Genomic DNA, 19,693 nt, shown 5'->3' with positions numbered 1-19,693 from the left:
TTGCTCTTGGCAATAAACAACAATATGGCTTCGACTATGAAGAAACATTTGCACCCGTTGCTAAGATGACTACGGTGAGAACACTTCTTGCTATTGCAGCCTCTAAAGCTTGGCCTTTATATCAGATGGATGTCACAAATGCCTTCTTGCATGGGGATCTTAAGGAAGAGATTTATATGCAACTTCCACCTGGTATGTCCACAAAGGCTTCTAATGATGTTTGCAAACTAAGACGCTCTTTGTATGGGTTGAAACAGGCACCTAGAGCCTGGTTTGAGAAGTTTCGCAACACTCTTCTCACCTTCTCCTTCACACAAAGTCAATATGATTCATCACTTTTCTTTTACAAGACCACCACTGGTATGGTATTTCTCTTAGTCTATGTCGATGATATTATCCTCACTGGTAATGACATTGGTTTGATCACCAAGCTTCAACATATGTTGCATAGTACATTTCAAATGAAAGATCTTGGACATCTCACATATTTTTTGGGGCTGGAAGTTCACTCTAGAGATCATGGTTTGTTCTTAAATCAACATAAATATATTCAGGATCTCATTGAGCTAGCTGGTTTAAAGGATGCTACTGCTGTTGATACACCAATGGAGGTGAATGTGAAATACCGAAAAGATGAAGGCGAGCTTTTGCCTGATCCTTTTTTATATAGGCAACTTGTTGGTAGTCTTATCTACCTAACAATTACCAGGCCTGATATCTCCTATGCTGTCCATATAGTTAGCAAATTTATGCAGGCACCTCGACATCTTCATCTTGCTGCAGTTCGTCGTCTTATTAGATACTTAATTGGTTCCCCTACTCGTGGGTTGTTTTTTCCTAAACATTCTACTCTTACCTTGACTTCCTATAGTGATGCGGATTGGGCTGGCTGCCCGGATACTAGGAAGTCTCTCACAGGCTGGTGCATTTTTCTTGGAGATGCCTTGATCTCTTGGAAGTGTAAGAAGCAGGATTGTGTCTCTAAATCTTCTACCGAGGCTGAGTATCGCGCCATGTCTGCAGCTTGTTCTGAAATTGTGTGGTTACGTGGTCTTATTTCTGAACTTGGGTTTCCCCAAACTGCTCCTACTCCACTTCATGGTGATAATACTAGTGCTATTCAAATCGCTGCAAATCCAGTCTACCATGAACGCACCAAGCACATAGAGGTGGACTGTCATTATATTCGGGAGGCCTTTACTAGGGGTGTTATCACTCTTCCTCATCTCAATACTGATCTTCAAATAGCTGATGCCTTTACAAAAGCCTTGACACGCCAACGGCATAAGTTTCTCAATAGCAAATTGATGTTGTTCGACTTACCCGCATCAATTTGAGGGGGGATGTCAATATATTCTCCTTTTCTTTTAATAGCTGTCTTTTGTAGCTGTCAGTATATTCTCCTTTTCCTATTCTATTTCTTTCATAGCTGTCACTATATTCTTCTTTCCTTGTTTAATTTCTGTCATAGCTGTATATCCCTTGATTCTCTCTAAAGATTTCAATTATTGTCTAGGCCTAGTATTTTACAGGATCTGATTATGTTTATTCAATCCTAGAATTCAGGGATTTGATACTTCTTGATGTATATATATATATTGTAACTCTCTTAGTGAAAAATACAGAAAACATTTCAGAATTTCTCTTGTATTATCTTGTCAAAAAGCTCCTACATCGTAAAGAAAAAAAATGATCATATCAATCGATCTTGTAAAAATAATTACCATCTTTCTTGGACTTCCAACTAATTTTAGATACAGGACAGAATAAACAAAATGAAAGTGAAATGTAGAAGATCTAGTTAGATGGTGCTTTCCTTCCTGCATCAGCGCCCTCTTTCTTTTCAGGTACATCTTTCTTTACAGTATCGCTTCCATCTTTCTTTCCTGCAAGAATCATAGAAATCTGGAGGCCTCTGCTAAATGCTTGATTGAAGAGCAGGCGAGTTTGGAACTCTGAAACAAATGAGAACCATGACAAGATGGCTATTGGCATGAAAAGCAATAAGCCCATGATGTACTCGTATGCCCTTGCTAGCTCCTTCAACGAATCCCAGAATCCTATCCACTTGAACAAACTCATGCATGCCTGTCCAATCTATATAAAGAGGATTTAATCATGCAGTGACCAACTGAAGGAGAACCCTTGAAGTATATATCACACATTTTGAACAAAATTTGTATACTTACAAGAAGAAGGGCCCACCCCGTGGGCATGAACGCGAGGATGGCAGCAAATAAATCTTGTATTGTGAGACCACAAACTACGAAGAGAACAGTCATGACTGACATGAAGCCGAGAAATAGAAGTGCCTTGAGAATCCTGAACATGAGCTGAAAGTCTGTACGGAATTTTCTTCTCCCCATTGATACCATCTGAGAGCAACGTTTGAAACACAAACAGCAGCAGACTAAGTTCAGAAATAAAGCATAGACACAAACTTACTTGAGATTAATTTACTAGAGAACACCGCTACATTCTTCATTCAAATGGTCAAGATATAAGCTTAAAATGCTGATTTGCTAGTTTTCAAATACAACGCTAGATTTTTTTATTCAAGCTCCTCCTAATCACATTTACTTTCTACATGAGTTCCATTGGCATGCCACATACCTTGAGGACTAAAAGAGCAGTAATCATAACTATCCACGAAAGTCCGTAAACCTGCAATAAAGATTTTAAGTTTATAGTAGAGAAGTTAGTTTATGGTAGCAGAAATCAACCAAAAAGTTATAGGCCAACATATAACAAAACATCACTCAAATTTGGATTGTACCAGCAAACTTTTACTGTGATGGGATATATCAAGGTGGTAGACAATGCCATATTGGTAGATAAAGAAGCGAAATGCAAGGATTATTTCAAGCAACCATCCCCTGAAATTTGTGTGTCTGAGATGTTCATGTTCTCCAGCCCACCATGATTCCCAGCTTTTATCAGGAGAAATTCCTATACCACCACGATTGCCCATCCACCGTTTCCAATCTGTCCAATCATCCACTGTTTTTTGCCAGTCAAATCCAGATGGATTGAACACAAATGGAGCAAACAACCAGGATCCAACCATGAACCACATGGATAACGTGATGAACATAAAAAGACTTGAACTGCGATATGATGCCCCGTAAACTTCATACACGATCAGCAGTATAAATAATTCCAATCCCTTAACAAAGTGACTTCGTGAGTATAGCCTGTAGTTTTCTGCAAACTTTGCATGGAAAACAACAAAGCCACGCCCAGTGGCTCGATATTTGGAACCACCATGAAGAATTGTTCTTCCGAAATAATGTGATTTGGTTCCAAGCTGGAATGTAAAGAACACAGATGCAAGCTGTAGCTGCATAATGACAAAATCACCTAGAGCAGTGCGGAACCCTTTCTCCAAGCCAATTTCCATAACCATGGGCAGCACTAGAAAAAAGCCTAGCTGAAAAATGGATTGAGGAGCCATAGCCTGTTCAAGGACCTTGCTCTCACTTATGCTCGGGTCATTAAGAATCTCCCTATCTAATCCACTCAGTACCATGTATATGCGTCCATATAAGAACACATATACAGTAATCACAGTTACCTGAAACGACAAAAACATACCAAATCAAACTATAACACACACTTTCCATTCCATGTAGTTATAATAAAACTTGAAGTAAATCTTGGTAGGAATATTAAAATGGCTTCACAAGTAACAAGCTGGCCAAGTGCCCTGAATCACCTAATGGTATCTAGCGCTTTTGAATTCCATAAAACTGGGGTCTCCTTTTTTTTAGTACCTCATTAATGCAGGAAATAATTGTGAAACCATCACTACGTAATATTGGTCACCACAGAGGACTGAAGCATAGGGCCCCATCTGAAACAATCTGATCTTATTCTTAATGTTTAATTGCTTATATTTTGATACCAGCATAAACGATGCTCCGTCCTCAATAAGCAGCTTGGAATATGTAGATAAGAATAATCTGAGCTACATTTACTGGGGAGCCTAGTTAGAGTTATGTTATCCATTTCTTTTTTAAATTGAAAAAAAAAAAAAACATAAACAGGGAGGAAGATAAGGGCATTTCCTAAAACAGAAGTAATGAAGGGAATGAAATCACCTTGAAGCTCCAGATGTGGAACTCCTCAAGGAGACCAACAAACCACCATAACTCAGAAAACTTAAAGAAAAAGAGATGCCACCAGTAGTAGTCAAGAAGACTATAAAAGGAAGCAAGAAACTTAGACTTTTGTTCGGCACAAAGACAGTGAAATAAAGATCAACATACCATGCTACTGAAATAGAAACCAACTGTTGTATAGTAGAATGAGAGCATCCTGTAGAAGTCAAAACGGCGCCCCAGTCGATAAACATCACGGCTAAGTGTCTGCTCTCCATTTCCATTTGCAACCTTTGCCTCAAAAGATGATATCTGATTCATCCCCACATCACGCCCTTTCCCTACTTGGATATATTCATGATGCGTTACATATCCCCCACGTAGGGTTGTGTTGTATCCTGAAGACATCCGAATGCTTAACCATCACACGATAATTATATCTAATGGCAATAGTGTTCAAACCCATATAAAATTACCTGCAAATATATCCTCGCTTAAGTTTATTATTTTTGAAGCTTTGCTTATGCCACCCCTTGTTATGTGGAATATTCTGTCAAATATATCAGGATGGCCGTAATGGAATCGTACCCTATGAAGTTAGACAACATTTGTTAGAATCTTAAATCGGTGGTAATAGAACAAAATTAAATTAGATTTTTGAGCTAGAGACAGAATATTTTAATTAGAGCAACATACAACATTGTACGTCAAAAACAACAAAAATGCTACAGAACTGCAAAATACAACATTGCATGTTAATGGAAACGAGGCACTCCAAATAGTTTGTTATGACACGAGCAAGAGAGAAGACACCATTTTCATCCAATAGTACAAAAAATAACATGCTCCTGTAAAATTTGAGTTGTTCTGCTCTAAACGGATCGAACCTCTCTTTCTTCATTAAAGAACTGTTGGACTAATTGAATTCTTGTCTAGGCAAATTAAAGAATTCAAGACAGACGAATTATTTGACATTTTGATTTCAAGACATTAAAGACAAGCAAATAATCATCACAGGGTGTCTAAATAATTTGAAGCTTGCAATTTTTCCTATATTTGAAAGTTGAAGGAGTTTTAGAGTCCTCTTTTATGTAAGTAATTTTTAAAATCATGTGGTCTCTTAATACTTTCAACCTGGATCAAGGCTCATTGTTAAGTTGATTCAGATAACTTGTACTGATCAATGAGCAAAACAAGTCTGTTTTGAGGAAAAGGGGAGAACCTGTCAAGTGGTGATTTACACATAAGATGGCCGTTTTTTGGGAGATTCCCAGGAGCGATTTGTGATTTTGAATTTTATTTTCCTCAAGCAGTGAAATATCATCTGTCTGAGGTTTGAAATTTTTTCATCCCATGTTTGAGAATTAAAAGGAAAAAATAGAAAGGTACGCAGATACAAATTTTAACAGATGGAAAGAGCATTCAAATTGTAAATTGTATATAATACTATACATTGATTGCTGGCTAAAATTAGGCTTACCTTAGAGGACTAGCTAAAACACGTTGGCCAATAGTCACAAAGCTGGTCTCCTGATTGGACATGAACCAAGCAAGTGATGAAACACTGTCAAATGAAAGGGAAGAAACATAAGGGTTTATACTGTCAAAATCAGCATTGTTCTACAACATAATTCTCTTGCATGCTAACATGTGTTAGCACAACCATTAAATGGTAAGGCTGACCTTCCAGTAAATATATGCTCCCTGACACCCAAAATCGTAGGGTTTTGTTTCCTACGATGAGATTTTTTAAGCTCCTCCAACACATTCCTCATTTTAAAAGCTTCTTCAAAGTAATTGTCCTGAAAACAAAGGGAAAGTTTAGTGAATTACTATGTGATGTAATTTACAAATGAAAGGATAAAGAAAAAGTTAACCACCTGATTCATGTCTATAGTCTGTAAGGCTTCTCCACGAGTAAAGATAATGGCATGATTTTGATTCTCAGGTTTTCCTTCACCGATATCTGTTGGAGGACCTGGAAGCTTGATTCGGTAGATTTCCTAGCAATGTAACAAGAACGACATATAAGAGAACATGTTTCAGATTGAACAAAAATGGCAAAAGAAGCTTGTAATACTGGAGCAGCATTAACAATCAACTACTCTCAAAAACTTTCTTGAGAACGCAAAGGCAGGACATGTTCCTCATTCTCAGTAAATGAATGAAGGTGCTAAACTAAGCAGTTGGGAAACATCGCATAAATGTAATTGTTCCTTAAAAATATTCCTTTACAGCACAATTTATTTACATCTGCAGATAACAAAGTACTTCATAGGATTATCTTGCAGACATTAACTAGATTTTTTCCAGAACACAACTCTGCAATTTCCAAACCTTAATTGCAATTTGAAATGTGATAAATTTAACTGGAAGTGACCAATTAATCTAATAAATTTTATCATAGAAATCCAGCAACACTTAAATTCTGCACCAAACAAGGAATCAGTCCCATACCTCATCAAACTTATCACCTCCTTTGACGAGAACAGAGTAATACAATTTTTGAGATTTTCCATTAACTGTCACCTCTCTCTCGTCGATGTAAGCAATACGCAGCGAAGGATTCCTGCAATAATGTTATTAAATTAAGGATTCCATCAACCTTTTGCATTTAAATGGAGAACTTCATGTAACGCATAGAGACATAATTTTAACTTACGCTAGCATTAGATTCAGAATATTACTGTAACAACTTCGGTCCCGGGCTTCAGTGGATTTTTTCTGAGCTCCATACACCTGACAGGAAACAACATAGGTGAACTTCAAATCAGCCAGTGCTTGTACATGATCAAAGAAAGCTTTCTGATCCTGCTCATGGTCCAAGGTACGGAAGGCACTCAAAACAGCTGCAAAGAAAAAGGGTGATTAGTTTATCAAAAAGAGAATGAATCATTAGAGGCAATGGAATCAAATGCTAAATTTCAGAAATCATAATGTGTATATATGTTAAGAAATCACAAACCATGGTCTCCTGCAAATTCCAATAAGCACTGAAGTTCTAGGGCTTGTCTATAGTACATCATCCCTCTCACTGGAAAAAAATTTGAGAAATAAATATGAGTGGTTACGTGATAGCCTAGTCAACATCCAGAAATGAAGATGGTAAGTACAGCTGCAAAAATCTTCACTATTCAAACCTGTTCTAGCAAGGGTCTGCCCCCTGTAGGATACCCACTGACGAGTAAGCTCCATCTTCTCTTTGGAAGAAAATGTATTTGTGCGTTCCTCAAAATTTTTCCATTCATCTGTTTTGTAGTCATTTGTGCTTGATAAGTTAACCCCATTATAAACGACCAAAAGTGTGATGCAGGAACTGGTGCAAAACTCACTCACCACGATATATGGTCTTTAGGTAGAACAAAATTGTTATCCCATCTTCATTTTCCTTGTGAAGTTCGTCATCAGAATAAAGAACATCTTCTTTGTAATATGGAGTCAAAACACTAATAATATCAAAAAATACATCAAAAGTCAGAGCAGAAAAAAATGAAAACAAGTAACCTTCTATTTATGACCAATGAATGATCATCTATACGGAAGAAAATGAGAAGTATAGAAGAATATGACCATTTATAAAGATAGTGAATGAGAGAAGAAACTTTGTAATCCTTATTAACACCATCATTATCATGTTTGCATGAGAATGGTACCATTTCTTCATTTCTGACCCGATTGTGGCAAAAAGCCATGAACATTGTTGAAAATGATTTATTTTAGAACTTGTTGTTGCCATGATGAAAGTATAGACAAAAGCTACTCCCATCTATAACATTTTTGCTTACAAGTTTCACATTGTTCAATCACTCACCTAAAAGAGAACATGTCTCGGACTTTTGGAGCCTTCGGCATGTTCATGAATAAGGAATTTGCAAAGAAAGTTATTCGGCGACGAGCATCCAAGTTCGAGGGCACATTTATGGCAGATTCCTTGGTAGTCAAAAGTAAATGGAGCCTAATGACCTACGGGAGAAGTATAAAACAGTAAGAAATTAAAAATGTATATGTGAAATCATAACATGACATTTGTAAAAAAAATACGCAAGTATGAGGAAAACCTTATCCGTCCAGTACTTGTTATGTGTAAGGTCTGTATTTATCCTTCCAAACCTCTGTTCTCTTACACTACTTTCATCCCCTGTGGTAACAGTGTGAGCTCTTTCCAGGATTCTGCAGGGATATGTATCTAAACGTTTAGTAATCACAGTTCAGTCTGTCACAACCATTTTGACATCCCCAGTAAATTAGTTATCATTCAGAGCTTACTCATGGCCATGCGTCATGATATCTTGAGTGATAACTTCTATAATAGACTGGAGAGCATTAATTATCTGAGATTTGTACATGTCATCAGCATCGTCATGATCACTTAGCTGTCAAAAAGATTCTAGTGTGAGCACTAAAAAATGAGCAAGTGCAGATCACAATGACAAGTTACAAGCTAAAATGCTCAGAAATTAAAGAAAAAGGAAAAAAAAAATGAAAGCATAAAGAAAGCACATTACCAAGAATTTTAGAAATCTCTCCAGATATTCACTAAGCATAGGCAATCCACTCATCCGGAATTTATTCAAAAACTGATGTTGTTGTATGCTCACGTCTACTTCATAACATATCTGCCTTACAATCCTATTTAGAAAATAAAAAAAAAAGGGATAAATAATCAATCATATATGGCCATATTCATCTAATATTACTCGCGAGACTCAAGCTCACAAGACAGATGCTTCTTACATCTTATCTGCACTATCTTCCAGAAGGCCATCTATTATGTCCCTCAATGTCTCATAACACTCAGTTACTGCTGATTGCATATAATCGTCCATCTTCTTATACAACTCAGCGTCCTCCTTCCCCTTGAAATCTTTTGCCATATCCAATGCTATAGGAATCTGTCGTGTGTCAATCAACACATTGAAATAAATTGGAATTGGATTTGCATTGAGTACAAACATTAAGAATAACAATGACAGAAGGTATTACCTTGCTAGCAAGCAAAAAAGGAGGCCACTGCACGACAGAGACATCACTTGAAGAATACGGCACAAGCAGCAAATCTCTTTCACTGAACAGTGAAGTAAATTAAAATCTTACAACTATAGAATATGATGCACTTGACATATTGAATAATTATTTAGCAAGAAGAGTCTCAACTGATTGCTGATCAGATCTTCTGCTCTCAAGGAATATATGAACTCATTCCACACATGTGAAAAATTTACAATATTTTTTCTTTCGTGTTGCTCATCCTGACATGAAGAGAACTGTCAATTTAGCCAAAGACAAAGGAGAAAGTTCCAATTGATTGCAGTATAAAATAAGTAGGAAGACCAAATAATATTGCTGCTTTTGTATTTGGAACAAAATGCATCCAAAAGGAACATCATGAAAAAAAAGAAGATATATATATATCAGACAGCCAGCGCAGATAAGCAAACTACTACATAGATTTGTTAGAATTGCTACCATCACATGGTCCCCTGAAACATCCTCATCTGACGATGGCACAAGATGGCGACTGAAAGCTGAAGGCACTGATTCAAATCTGGACCTTAACATCCCTAGTGTCCTTATCTGGAAAATCAAAAGTTACAAGTGTAATGCACGATCAAAACCGCCATTTGTAAAGTGATAATTTCCATACAATCAAATATGAACTAGGATTTCAGATCTCTTATAACAATCAAAACAATGTTGGGTTAATAGGATCATTGCACATCATATAATTGCTAATATATCATTATAGGAGGAAAAAATGACCACCAACCTCACCCAAATGGTTGAATGCTCCTTGAATCCCACCAACAAGTGTAGAAAATATGGCATACCATATTTGTGCATCCAAAAAATAAACCTAACACAATAACGGAATTTACCTTATTGAAAAAGTTTGTAATGTAACATAATGCTATGAAATTTCTCTTTCCTAATTGAACCTCTTATTCAGTCCACTTACCAGAAGAACAGGGGCCCATATTGAGATAACAACACCAATGTTATGCGTAACTACAACAATTTCAAAATATGACTTAGTTACAGTTTCATGATGAAAGAAGTACAAATAGTCATTGAAAAGGGTGAAGTATTACGTCGAGGAAAGAATTCATGCCATTGATAGTTATCAACTGTAATCTCCATAATCAACTTTGTTGGTTCAACTAGAGGCAGTATCTATTCACAAATATGCAGGATACAGGTTATAAGCAGAATGAATTTGACAGATCAACAAAGAAAACACGTCCACATAAAAAGTAAAGAACCTATAGAATGGACAAATATAGAATCTCTTTTTCTATTTTGCCACATCCATAGTATAATTGCTGCGAAAATTCACGAGAAGTGCAATCATTGATAAGTATAGGATTTTACCAGCTTGTTTTTGGCACTTTTTTTGTTAAAAAATATCTTAGTTTTTATTATTAAGGTAAAGGTTCCTGAGAAATGTAAAAAGAAGTTGTATTCCTTCTTACTATTAGAATGGTAGTCAGCATCTAAGAATTCCTTATGTGCTAGTGGCAAAAGATTTCAATCATACGAGATAAGGCCAGAAAAGTTTGGCACTTTCACCCTACTTTCCCATAGTAGGGTTATCTGTTTCTGGAACAAATGAAGAAAATTCAGGAAACTGTGTCTCTCCTAGTATTATACACAGGCTTCAATACCCTCTGTCTCAGGAATTGTATTTCTTTCTCTCGTATTAGCCATGTAACTAAGAGTTTGATCCTTGGAGCAATTTAAAATATCTCACATGGCAACTGCATCCAAAGGGTGTTCCAAATAATGTAAATTTCAGGAAGTCAAGTTTCTATCCCTCAACTCCCAACCCTACACTGCATGCAACTGTTCTTTAATTTGAGAAGTACAAATATATGTGGCATGCTATGCAACAAGAGGAACACCCTTTTAGGTGGCGGCGGAAAGACTTCAGAGTTCATCCTAAACTTATTCATGACAATTCCATGCTCTTTATCTGAATATCTTCGTTTCATGTGTATATATCCAAATTTTAAAAACATGCATATAAGCAAACTTATAACATCTCTATGTATGCACATGGATGTGTGTTTTGTGAGTACTTAATGCATTTAAACTCAGAATACTATTACCAAAATCTTATCCAAAGGAGTACTGAAATTCAACAACTAAGGTGTTCAAGGAGAGAAAACCTCCACATAGTAGCTAAATGCTAGCTTGCAGATTATCAGCAGGATCCAAAACAGTGTATACCTGTGCATAGGAGAAAATCAAGATTTTAGGAGAAAGAATCTCTAATTTATAGCAGAATCAAATTCATATTGAATGTCCCAACAAGAATTCTAACATAAATTAAATATTTGCACCAAATAATGCAACTTTCTAGTAACCTCACTAATCCCCTCCTAAAAAATAAAAATGAAAATAAAATAACAATCAATAACGTTTGTTTTCTTACTTCAGAAGTGAGAACATATCCTCATGCATGCCTCTTCCTACAAATAATTTTGGCTGCAGGTAGGCAAACAAATATTTAAAGCAACCCCTAGGTTGAAGAGGGAAAAATAAACAAAATCTAGAATATCAACCAAACCAGAAACACACACACACACACACACACATATGCACACAAACACTTGAGTCAGAAGTAACAGTGCTAAACATGCTTGCCTGAGCCCACCACATAATAAGAGTGACAATCCGCCAGTTTGAACGTTCCATGGTTCTCCGTAAAGGCGGAAGAAAAAAAAATATGGCAGCCAGTATATTGGGTATCAAATAAATTGCAATGGCATAGGTATAAAATGACTGGTTCTGCCAATCCATAGACCAGGTGCTAAAGAACTTTACAAGTCCTGTTGGATTCAACACAGAGCTTGAATAACCAATTGGCAGAACCACAGCCCATGCAACAGCCACAACAAACTTCAGAAGATACCGCAGTATTTGTGTGGCTTTTAAGCTCCTCCATGCATTAAGACTCAGAATTATATCCAGAAAAGCTGCAAAAGAAAAGGTGAAAATGTCAAGGGAAAACCAGAAATGTTGCTCAATCTACAACACACAACCATTGCAGGATATAGACATCTGGAAAACTTTTAAAATTCATGTTAAGGTTTCATATAACTTTAGAAATTGCCTTAAGGATTTCTTTCATTTGGTTGATGTCCACATTCCACAAGAACTGCTAATTCGCTTGAAAATAAAGCAAGCAAAGTTTTTCCTTTCCAATGGAATAAAAGCAATAAAAATTAAAATAACAAAAAACAATCTTTTCTGGAAAGGAATTTTTTTTTTTGAGAATTTCACCAATACCTTGCAGAAGATTAAGGAATGCAGAAGTAATAAAGATGCTCAAAACACTTTTGAAGACATCCTCATCGAAAAAGGCTATAATAGATCCAGAAGGACTCCAAGCAACAATTATCATAGCCTGGAAAACAAGTTCATATTCAGTTGATTCCTAGCAGAAAAATTGATTGAACGCATTAACTCAAAACATTTTAGGCCACCTGCAAAGCCAATATAAGAAATATCCACATTCGATCAAAACTTCTAAAGAGGTGCCAAAAGGTGCGGACTTCAACAAAATTAGTTTTAGGCTTCCTCTTTCCAGTGCTTTGGTTAGGTCTCTGCAAGAAGCACAAAAACTTCAACAAAAAATACTTGGAAGAAATGCATGATAAACCACTCCCCAAGGGAACACATAAAATATAAAAATTCAGGAACACGGAAGAAGTTCAAGAGTTCAACATTAGAGACTAACATAATTATCGATGGCTTAAAAAACATCATTACATCACGTTTTAGAGGAATAAAAAACAAACCAGTTGAAAGATGTTTAAAAAATGGTGATGAATTTAAAGATCAGCGAGAAACAGTTGATGACAAACACCATGCTCCGTAATTTCTCATTTTTGTGAAGCACAATTGTTCACATGCTTCAGTAAAAGGCTACAACACACTGGAGTCCGGAATATTTTCTGATGCCTTAACCTCCTTTTTTGGTTTTGTGGGGAGGGGAATAGAAGAGAGAGATACCTCTTTTGCACGTGGAATGTCGTCAGAATGAACAAAAAAATCTGCTTTAACGTCCATTGGCCAATTTAATTTAAGACACCTATCAGACCTAAAAGATAAAAAAAGTTGACTGTCAGTAATCTTGACTAAATGTGGGAACAAAACTTACTCTTCAAAGGATCTCACCAGAAGTACTCATTCAAATCATCATAATTTCTCCATTTTGAATGGCTAGCCTTGCCTCCTTTGTTTCTCCTTGCTTCCTTTTTAAGGAAATGAAATTATTTTCCAGATGTAACATGTAATTGAAGGTTAAATAATAAGCAAAAAATTGAGTTAAAAAATACCTTGCGCAAAACCTGATAGATTGGGGTTATAACATTCCTCAGAAAGGCTTCATCATCAGGTGCTGCTGTCTCATATGTCTCCCCACTAACAGGATGCACGTTGCTAAACAATATTCCATAGACTTCATGTGCCATCTTATACATAGGGAAATAAGGAGAGCATTACACTCGCATACAAAACAGATATGGAACATCAAAAAATCATTATGTAGGAAGCTAAACAGATACCAGCCTAAGAATGTTTCATTTGCTTTTCCAAGATAGGAGAATTATATGCCAAAGATTAATTTCCAATGATTCTGCTATCATAATTGGCACAAATGCTTCCGGTAAACTGATTTTGTAAAACTCGTAACAAGCAAAAGAGACAGATTGATTCTGCTATTTGGAAACCAAGGTTAAGACCTTTATTTCGGTCAATAGTAGATGATTAAGATAATCCTAACAACTAATTACAAGTAAAAGGACCTCATAAGGCACTTTCAAATGATGCTTTTCTTATATGCCTTAATAAAGGGTAGACACATGACCTTTTTTGATACTTTGTTGTCTGGTTTGGGATATGTAGAATACAATTTCTGATACCACTGGTGAGCATCAGCAACAATAGCAAGATGGAAGAGTTTTTTTTTTATGCATTTGGTGGGTTTGGAGAGAAAGGATTATAAAATTATGTATAAATGTGCAATATTTGCGGTGGTATGAAAAAATCAATCCTTTTTCACATAATAAATGTGGGACCAATCATTTTCCTAGCTTCTTCGTTGTACAATGTATCTGGGGGCATTTAGGAGTTTCTTTAGTGGATATGAAATGAGACTAGAAAGCCATTGTTTTTTTAATTCTTTTTATAATCTTTTATGTTCTCCACAGAAAGTTTCCGTGCTCTACTTATTCAGGATTCCTTTTCTGTTGAAGATCATACCTTTTCTATTAAAAAAAAAATACCCAGCGCCTTTCTTTAATTCATTTAAAATTAATTTTATTTATCTCTTTCAGGAAAAACAAAGGCCTACAATGCTGCTGGAACATGTGAATCATAATTCCTATACAAGATGTTATGTTGAATGAAACGAATAACATGTGTGTGTGTGCGGGTGTGCGTGTGCCATGCTAATATTATTTAATTCAAACTTGACAGTAGTCCATGAAAAGGTCTTATAAAAAACGTACTTTGTGGAAGATATAGCAAATGCATTCTGGCATGAATCGTATATTGGAAGCTTCACCCCATATAAGAAGATAGAGTGCAATGTAAATAAGCTTTAGCTGTTGGGTGTCAGACTTTTCAGGAAACCTGCAAGATCAAAAAACTTCAGCCACCTGAAATAATACACCATACCTACTGAAATCTAACTTAAGACACAGTGGCACAATAACTTACTTAAGATTTGATTTACATCGCAAATAGTTACACCATGAACGATAATTCTTGAAAATCTTATCCAACAATTTCTGTATGGTCCTACTATTGAGCTGCAATAAGCTTTAATTCAATCTTTGAAAGAAAATGATATAAAGATGTCAACAAAAAAGCTTCTATAGAGAGAATAGAAGAAAGCGATCAAGCTTTTACCGCAGTATAATCATCAAGACTCCTATTCCTTACATCCATATTTGCTAGTAGCAATATCAGGTGCTCCCTCTGATTTGCCACATTTCCTCGCTTTGATCCCCCACAAGATAAAAAAGAAGAAGCATTATATAGTTAGATAAACTAATGTTCGTTTCGTTGAACTTTATAGATGAGATAAGAATATAAGGAAATATAACTGAATCAGAATTCTTTTATGCATAAAGCTGACTCGGTTATATGAACATGGCACACAAGTTTCGTTATAACCATCAAAACTCTGATGTTTTTGTGGCAGCTCAAAGGTATTACTGAACCCACACTAGATATCTAACAAGATAAACAAATTGTCAAATCCACGCAACACTAATCTTGTTTTTCCAAATGTTAGCCTCATTTTGATGATTTGGAGGAGAGGGGAAGAGGGAGGGAGAGTTCTTTTCTTTTCCAAATGTTCTTTTTAGAAACATTCTGATTTTTTCTCCACGAGCATTAAAAAGAGATGCACTAATTTCTTTATTACTTTCGTTGCAATCTCCTCATTGCCACATAAGATTCACCTAGCTTCATGAAGAACAATACTGCTGCCAATTCTCAAAAGGAATAAAGTATATGAATAATAGTGAACTGCAACCCGAAGGTCCAAGCATTCATGTCTGTGAGTCCTTAAAGCAACTTAAACGTGAAGAAGCTATAAATGCAGATTACTTCAGAGCTAACAAACTAAAGACCCAAAACTGATGACATTTTAGATGTAAATACGAAAACATATTGCAAAGATAGAACTGAATGTGCAAGTTACCTGAAACCCGAAAATGGATGAAAGCCAATCGAGTATGTCATTGACAGATTTAACACTTTCCTTCGGCAAGTCATCAGAGGAAACATGTGGCAGCGTAATTCTGGGCATTGGAAGATTATCCAGATCACGTAGAGCATGAAGTGCAGCTTTGATCTATATTTTCAAGGATGACCATGATAAATTTCAGGCATTCATAATTAATGTGGTTAGCACAAGCAAAACAAGATTCCATATAGTACATATATCCAACCTCTGGAAGTTCCATGATCGCTGGTTTTACCCCGGCAGCATACAGTGGAAGAATGTTATAGTGTTCATACTGTCCCCTTTTCCTCTCAACATCGTCAGCATATTTCCTTGTCTGTGACAATAAAACCAATTTAACATCCATGATTAAGCACCTAAAACATATACCTTAAGAACTCATGTCAGGATGCTGAAAGCAATCAAAACAAACCTCATTGTCAACTTTTCCTGTTGGTACCACCGTTTGCAGCACATCATATAATACTGTAGCAGTGCGAAGAATTTTAACCATCTCTTCCCTGCAAGAGTTGACAAGATACAAAGAATAAGATATGATAAATGCTTAGTAACTTTGGCAAGACAACAACTAGACTAAAAAATAAAGAAGAAAGTAAGCTCCTTAAAATTAATCAAGACTCACGGTTTTTTTGTATGTTGTGCATCTTTAATGTTCTGCTCGTAGAATCTTTGGTAATACAACTGGATTTCTCTTGGATCATTTCTTGCCAGCTGAGGCTTTGTTTCCAATTCATCCTAAAAAAAGGGGAAATTTAAAAGGTCTAAAATCATTTCCTGTGAAATCTGATAATATCTTCTTTTTTCATAAAAGGACTATTGCAATCTGAAAGTGTTATTGAAATATGTATGTATGTATGTATATATGTTGAACAGGTTACCTAATGACCAATTACATTTTAGGAAACTGTGATTAGGCTAAACCATCAATCGGTTATGCAGTTCCTCAATTATTTGATTTTCAAAAGGCCAACTTTTTCCTTCTTAACGAAACTACAGTTTACTTTGGCAATATATCCAGTCAAGAGCAATCCCCAGGAGAGTAAGAGAACAAAATAAATAAATTACGGAACATATATTTTTTTACAATTTAACGAATTTGGACAAGAATGGGATATCAAACAAGAATTTGAAATCAAAGAAATGCCAGAGTAGAAAACAATCACATAAATAGCAATCCATCTATGCTGCAGAGCATCATGAACAGGATTATACAAATTGTTCTCATGGTTAGTGCATCTAACGATAAGGCTTCTGTTGGTTAGTGAGAAAGCAACACGCTGTATAATGCTACACTGGACCTTCATATATCCAGTTCATTGTAAGATTGCGCAATGTCCCACTCATGTTCAGGCCCAACAGAATCATGCAAACGCCACACAATATCAGACAGGACTCTATACATGCATTTTCTAATACTTTGTAAGAGCATCTGAACCAAAATGTTCCGATTAGCTATATAAGTCGTACCAAATTTCAGCTAGTATGCCAAGAATGCTCCAAGAAGTCAGGCAAGCAGTGCCATAATGACTTTCTTCGAGATACAGGCCAGCAGTACGGTAATTATTTTTTTACTAAGAATCAGGAAAGCAGTTGAACTAAAAACTTCAGGCACCCTAAAACAAGTAGGATAAAAACATCAGGTAAGCAGTTTAGTTATTTTTTATGGATATGTGATCAAACAACTGCCTAAATTTTCCTAGATTGATAGTATGATCCCGATTGGCACATGAACAAAATTCAACTGGAATCTTGAACTTCAGAACACAAATTATGTGCAGTGTATATCAGATAATTAAGCTTGAATACTGCTGTAAGTTTTTTATAAATTTACCAGCTGCCGAGGAGTGAATATGCCTGCCGGTTAAAAGTTCAAAAATGCTAAAATTAACAAAAGGGAATTCATCGAGAATACTAAGAAAATTCACAACCAATGCAGCTATACAAATTCACTTCGTTGGTACTTGAAACAAAGAAAAGAGAAGAAAACAGCTATAAGAAACAAATTTCATTCGAGAAGAACACCACAATCATTCCTAAAATCCCCAGCAATGAAACCTGAACAAAATATTTTTCTAAAAAAAAATCAGTTATTATACCCTCTCAAGCCTGTGAAGCAGATAGGTCTTGAACTGTCGAACTCCACGTCCACTCGACGTCTGATCCATCTTATGAGCTTTCTCAAATGCATGGAATCGGCCTGCTTGCACAAAAACATAGATGAATATAAAAGCCATTATGCAATTAATTGTTTATCCAGGAGGGAAAAAGAAAGAAAGAAAGAGGTATGCAAAGGAGAGGTGGAGGAGGTTACGTACAGAGATAAGCGACGCGTGGATTGTCCTTCTCAATCTCATTAGCAACGCGAAGAATAGGAGCGATACTGGCCAAAGAAGACGGCACAAGCTCACTGTCAACGGAGGCGCTAACCTCGTCAGGAAGATCCAATATCATCGTCGGTGCTCGCGACGTCATTCTCCGAGACAGCGACCGCGGCGCCGGACCTGCGTCATTCTTGGTCCCGCTCGAACTCGCCATCACCAATCAACGAGGACGTACAATGCGTTATATTTTCAGGTTTGGGAGTTTCTTTGAGTTTCGGTATCTTGTTCGAGTTGTTAGGGTTGGTTGAAGGTAGTGAAAACGAGAGAGGCCGTTCTGTTTTTGTAGAGAGAGACAGAAGCAGAAAGATTGATGCTTTGAGTCTGGAGTGGGGCAAAGTGAGTGGGTGATTGCTCTGGTGGCAAGAAAAGAATTGAACTTAGAGGTTATTTTTATAGGACGGTGCTTCTTTTTCTTTTGAGTTACATGAGGAACAGACAGCAGTTCCATCTGCTTTTCGTAAGTAAAGTGGATGCTGGCGGGAATTGTTAAAGGCGGGGAGAGATGGTTTCATCGTTTTGTGATGCGTTATTATGGAAAATAAATTTTAAAAAAATAAAAAAAATATTCGATATACTTTCAAATGAAAAAAATTGAACGTTAGGAATTTTAGAATGCAGAGAATTATTGGCGGTCCGGTCCTTGGCGTTTTGGAAGGGTTACTTTTAGTCCTTACACTTTAAATTTTTACTCCAAAACTCTGGCTCATCTCCCTCACCATGTGAGATCGATCTATGATATTTGTGGCCTCATATAAATATGGAAAATCGAGCATTATACAAGCATGCTGAGGATAATTTTACTCTGGGCTCGAAAACGCTATATAATTTTGTTTGGTGAAGTCTTTACACGAGTGTATTAGTGAAAGAAGCCGCCCTTCTTTTCCTTTATTTTCTTGGATTTAGCCTCCTCCTCTTGCTGTCTTTAAATCATTCATTGATCCTTGATTTAGCTCCATTAAGCATCTTGCCCCTTCCCAATATCTTTTTTTTTCCGCTTGAAATCTTAATCTTGTGCTTGTGAAATTCATAAAAAAATGAAGCAAAACCAAGAAAGTGAGAAATTGCAGGAGGCACATGTAACCTTTCTGCCCAGCGAGACTGACATCTAGTGGGGTCAATTAAGTTGAATATTCAATGGGCCGAGAAGTTATAAGATCAAGTGAAAAAGTACAAAAGTTATTGATGAAATTTTGAGAATGCGTGGACTGAACCATTGAGTCACCGTCTCCTTGTTAAATTTATATATCCTAATCCTACTATTATATGATTCTGGCAAGGGAGAGAGAGCCATACATGTAGAAGACTGGATAATTTATCAATAGAGATTATTAACTTTTTTGTGTTCGCAGAAAATGGCGTAACACCATGTAGAAAGCTGTTCCTGGGAAGATACCAGAGCCGACCCAGGCATCACAAAGCCTGCAAACCATTCTAGCAACACAATTGTACGA

The 19,693-nt window shown here is 36.4% G+C and overlaps 1 protein-coding gene across 1 annotated transcript; it reads right to left on the bottom strand.

The window, feature by feature from the left end:
- Nucleotides 1-1,677: 1,677 nt before the first annotated feature.
- LOC133691508 (callose synthase 7-like) lies at nucleotides 1,678-18,601 on the bottom strand. The gene is made up of 42 exons (XM_062112044.1): nucleotides 18,177-18,601; nucleotides 17,958-18,058; nucleotides 16,484-16,596; nucleotides 16,274-16,361; nucleotides 16,067-16,177; nucleotides 15,817-15,969; nucleotides 15,018-15,107; nucleotides 14,826-14,917; nucleotides 14,615-14,738; nucleotides 13,442-13,576; nucleotides 13,281-13,357; nucleotides 13,116-13,203; nucleotides 12,587-12,706; nucleotides 12,390-12,507; nucleotides 11,745-12,076; nucleotides 11,533-11,585; nucleotides 11,267-11,327; nucleotides 10,190-10,271; nucleotides 10,057-10,106; nucleotides 9,868-9,954; nucleotides 9,567-9,674; nucleotides 9,255-9,349; nucleotides 9,084-9,165; nucleotides 8,835-8,992; nucleotides 8,606-8,729; nucleotides 8,367-8,473; nucleotides 8,159-8,270; nucleotides 7,912-8,063; nucleotides 7,437-7,546; nucleotides 7,241-7,348; nucleotides 7,066-7,134; nucleotides 6,763-6,949; nucleotides 6,558-6,669; nucleotides 5,981-6,103; nucleotides 5,784-5,902; nucleotides 5,581-5,664; nucleotides 4,577-4,689; nucleotides 4,269-4,498; nucleotides 2,777-3,574; nucleotides 2,614-2,664; nucleotides 2,190-2,375; nucleotides 1,678-2,097 (listed from the first exon to the last, which is right to left on the bottom strand). Exons 1-42 carry the CDS (start codon nucleotides 18,394-18,396, stop codon nucleotides 1,798-1,800), a joined length of 5,823 nt encoding a protein of 1,940 aa, XP_061968028.1. The 5' UTR covers nucleotides 18,397-18,601; the 3' UTR covers nucleotides 1,678-1,797.
- Between the last annotated feature and the right edge of the window lie 1,092 nt (nucleotides 18,602-19,693).

This window comes from Populus nigra, chromosome 4, assembly GCF_951802175.1.
Source record: "Populus nigra chromosome 4, ddPopNigr1.1, whole genome shotgun sequence".
Classification (NCBI taxonomy): domain Eukaryota; kingdom Viridiplantae; phylum Streptophyta; class Magnoliopsida; order Malpighiales; family Salicaceae; genus Populus; species Populus nigra.
This window is presented reverse-complemented; position numbering and strand designations above follow the sequence as displayed.